Source organism: Egretta garzetta, unplaced genomic scaffold, assembly GCF_000687185.1.
Source record: "Egretta garzetta isolate BGI_Z169 unplaced genomic scaffold, ASM68718v1 scaffold1773, whole genome shotgun sequence".
Lineage (NCBI taxonomy): Eukaryota > Metazoa > Chordata > Aves > Pelecaniformes > Ardeidae > Egretta > Egretta garzetta.
Window position 1 is genome coordinate 16,727 of NW_009259074.1, and position 3,593 is coordinate 20,319.

The window sequence follows — 3,593 nt, forward strand, 5'->3', positions numbered from 1 at the left end:
AGTCCTGTGGCGCCCCTCACCGGTGCCCTCGGCCCCTCCGAGCCCCGGGGGCCCGGGCGTTGCCCCTCGCTGGCTGCCTCCTCCCGGAGCACCCCTAAAGCCCGGCCAGAGCCCTGAGGGGAGAGCCCCTGCCCCGTGCTGGAGCCCGGCCAGGGCCAGGGCAGCACCCAGCTCCTTCCCTCCACCCTCCCGGGGGGTGTTCGGACACTTCCCCCAGCCCACCCGTGACCTCCGCGCCTGCACGGCAGCGGGCATTGAGCTTTCCACTTGCCACTATTCCTAATTTTTCCCTCTTACTCTCAGTGAGCCTCGTTAATAACAAAAAAAAAAAAAAAAGAACCCATAAGTTTATTTCTGTTCGCAGAATGATGAAGTCACGTACGTATCTATGCAGTAAGAGAGCTGATTTCCCAGCTTTTACGTGATGGTTGCTCAAAACGGGTTTGGCTGGATCCTGGGGGAAGAGATTTGGTAACCCTGAGCCTTACCTCATCGTTCTGTGTTACGGGCAGAGGCTGTCGCAACCTTCCCAGAGGGATATCGTTGGGATGTTTCACCCGGCCGAAAGGTAGAAGAGCCACGAGCAATTAGGACGACGCTGAAATCCCCGTCGGCTGTTTGGTACGTCCCTTTCCCTCCCGGTGGGAGCGCGCTGCTCCCGTGTTTCTCGTCTGGTTTTTGGTGCGTTCCCCCATTATTCCACCCCACATCTTAGAACCTGTGACGTGAACATCTGATGTTTGCTAAATGCTGTCAGGCAGCCCGAGTTACTTGGAGTAAGTCACGGATGTCGTGTAGAAAATCCATTTTTTTCCCCGGTTTTAGTAATATTTCACCAGTTTTTACAATCGCAAGCATCGGATCAAGTTCACCGCATACGAATAACGCCATCGCTTAACGATTTCTAAGCGTAGCAGCAGTAAGGGAGGGAAGCGATGGCACTGTGTGGCTAGAAAGGGAAACACATAGAAAGAAAATGCATCAAATGAGACGGGAGCTGAGGAACTGGGGAGGTGCTGAGGTGCGGGAAGACGCGGGTGGCCCCACCGGTGACCGTGGGCACGGTCGGATGGGAGCAGATGCGGAGGGGTTCGTTCGGCAGAAGGGGAATCTGGAATGGGTCGGTGCGGTGAGAGCCAGCTGGAGTCTGAGAGTCGGGGTGACGTCGCCCTGCTATCGAGTGGCTGTGAGTAGGTGTTCCCTTGACAAAACCGTCTGGCACACACAAGTAATCCTTCCAAATATGCTGCGAAAAGGAAAAAAAAAAAAAAAAAAGTCAGTTGCCAAAGCAGGGAGGAGTAGATACATTCTGTTTTCCTTCTCACTCTGCCCTCTGTCTCGCTGATTCTTTACAGCGCAGGGGAACCTCTCTGGCATAGCTCTTCCAAGCAGTTTAGCAAAGCTGGTTTTAAATCCCTAATAGGATTAGTACCTATTTGCAGTGGGCTTTAGAAAACCTCGACTTTATTTGGCTTCCTTTTCCCCCGTCCTAGGAGTCCGCAGCTCCTCTGGGAGGATGGACACCCTGAGGAACCGGACGGTGGAGGAGCTCCAGGAGCTGCAGGAGAACGCGGAGGAGATCGAGCGCCTGGCCCTGGAGTCCCAGGAGGTACGTGTGGACGGCGCGACGCCAGCAAGGAGCAGGCTGGGCTTCGTTAGCACCTCGCCCGCGGTGACCGCTGCGTCTCCTTCTGCAGGTTCAGGAGCTGCAGCTGGAAAGGGAGATGGCCCTTGCCTCCAACCGCAGCTTGGCCGAGCAGAACCTGAAGTTCCAGGCGCCGCTGGAGACGGGACGCACCGACCTCTCTAACAAATACGAAGAGCTGCAGAAGCTGGCTGAGCGCTGTAAAGAGCAAAAGGCAAAACTGGGTGAGCATTTGCAAACCCTGCACCCTTTCCGACGGAGTCACGTGGGCTGCAGTTAGTGCAACATCCTTCCCTTTTGCTGCTCCCTACCTTGGCCATACTGAGCAGAGAAACTCGTTCAGGTGGTGGCAGAAAGGACGCTCTGCGTGTAAGATCCATATTCTCCTGTTTCTTGGCCAAGCTGGGTTGGATGGATCAGGGATGTTGTCCCGGCAAAAAAAAAACCCTTCTTAGTGCAGCAGTGGCTGAGGTTCTGTCCTCTTCAGATTTTTCTCCTTGCACCGACAGTTTCCAAGGCAGGAAGGCAAGCCGGTGAAAGTGCAACAGGGTTGCGGGCTGATGATTTTTGTGTGTCATCCCCCACCCCCGGTTTGTGTTTAACTTTTTGCTCTGCTGCCCTCTTTGTTTCCCCAGAGAAATTTTCAGCAGCGATGCATCCTCAGACCTTGCTGGATCTCCTGCAGGTGGAAAGCCAGAAAATCGAAGAGGAGTCTGAGGTGAGCTTAAGGTTTAAATCCATCAGCAGTTCAAGTATTTAGTCCCTGAAGGCTTGCAGTTACACTCCCAAGCCTAATGCCTTAAATCAAGGATTAGCTCTTTGTAGTTTGGTGGTGTTGTTGCTCCAAAAAAATTGGATTGCCCTTTGTTTGCTTGTGTGTGGTGCAGTGGTCCCCTGCGCGTCTCTGATGGGGACGTAAATCCTGAGCTGGGCTGGGGAGGAAGAGCAGAGGGATGCAGTGCTGAACCCGAGGCTGTCTTCTTTTCCAGAAAATGGCTGAGAAGTTCCTGGAGGGCGAGGTGCCCCTGGAGACCTTTCTCGAGCAGTTTTCTGTGATGAGGAAGTTGTCCCACTTGCGCCGGGTCAGAGTTGAAAAGCTGCAGGAGATACTGAGGAAGTCGGAAGCGTCGCAGGAGCCTGGCAGGGACGCTCAGCAGCAGCCACCTCCTCACGTACCCGGGCCCGCAGACCCACCGAAGCCGCAGCCCTTCCCTCCAGGGGCTCCCGCCTTCCCTTTGCCCTACAGCCCTGCCCCAAGCATGCCGGTCGGCCCCACGGCCCATGGAGCTCTCCCTCCTGCTCCTTTCCCTGCCGCCCCAGTCACCGTGGGACACGTCGCTTCCCCTCAGCCGAGTGCCCAGCCCACCTTTCCCTATAAGCCCCCTCCGGGTCCCGGTTACCCCCCAGCGCAGGCTGCCGACTCCGCGCCGGGGTATCCCAAACCCCCCGACCGCAGAGCCCCTACCCAACCCAGCCCCCTCTCCCTAGTTTCCCAATCCCCCCGCAGCCTCCTTATCCTCCCAGACCGCCCCAACCCTTTGGGTACCCCCCTCCTCCAAACCCTCAGCGCCCTGCTTGGCCTGGCTACTAAGTCAGGACTCCTGAGGAGCGTCCTCTGCCGCTCCCTCCTCTTTTTGTGGACTGAGGAAGAAGAGCGAGCCGAGGGCGTTGCTCTTCGACCCGTCGGTGCGAAAGCATTACACAGGATAAGAGACTGTAGCGGCGCCGGGGGTCGGGCAGGCTGACGCTGCCCCCACGGGCTGCAATTCTAGGCCGGGTTTGTGACGGTGGCTGAAGCGTTCGCTTCCAAATCGGCTCGCCCAGGCTCTGGTGTGAAAGCCAGGCGGTCATCCAGGTCCTGGGGAGCGATTGTGCGCTGACGGCAGCCGGACCCCCTCGCCTGTGCGAGCGTGCGTGGGGGAGCGAGAGAGACTGCTCCGTGCCTCCC

The 3,593-nt window shown here is 57.2% G+C and overlaps 1 protein-coding gene across 1 annotated transcript; it reads left to right on the plus strand.

The window, feature by feature from the left end:
* The first annotated feature begins 6 nt into the window (after nucleotides 1-6).
* On the plus strand, nucleotides 7-3,587 carry LOC104122975 (vacuolar protein sorting-associated protein 37C). The gene is given in 7 exon segments (XM_035890717.1): nucleotides 7-621; nucleotides 1,494-1,609; nucleotides 1,698-1,869; nucleotides 2,281-2,363; nucleotides 2,635-2,711; nucleotides 2,995-3,274; nucleotides 3,277-3,587. Coding segments are annotated over 6 exon segments (819 nt in total). The 5' UTR covers nucleotides 7-621; nucleotides 1,494-1,516; the 3' UTR covers nucleotides 3,391-3,587.
* The last annotated feature ends 6 nt before the right edge of the window (nucleotides 3,588-3,593 follow it).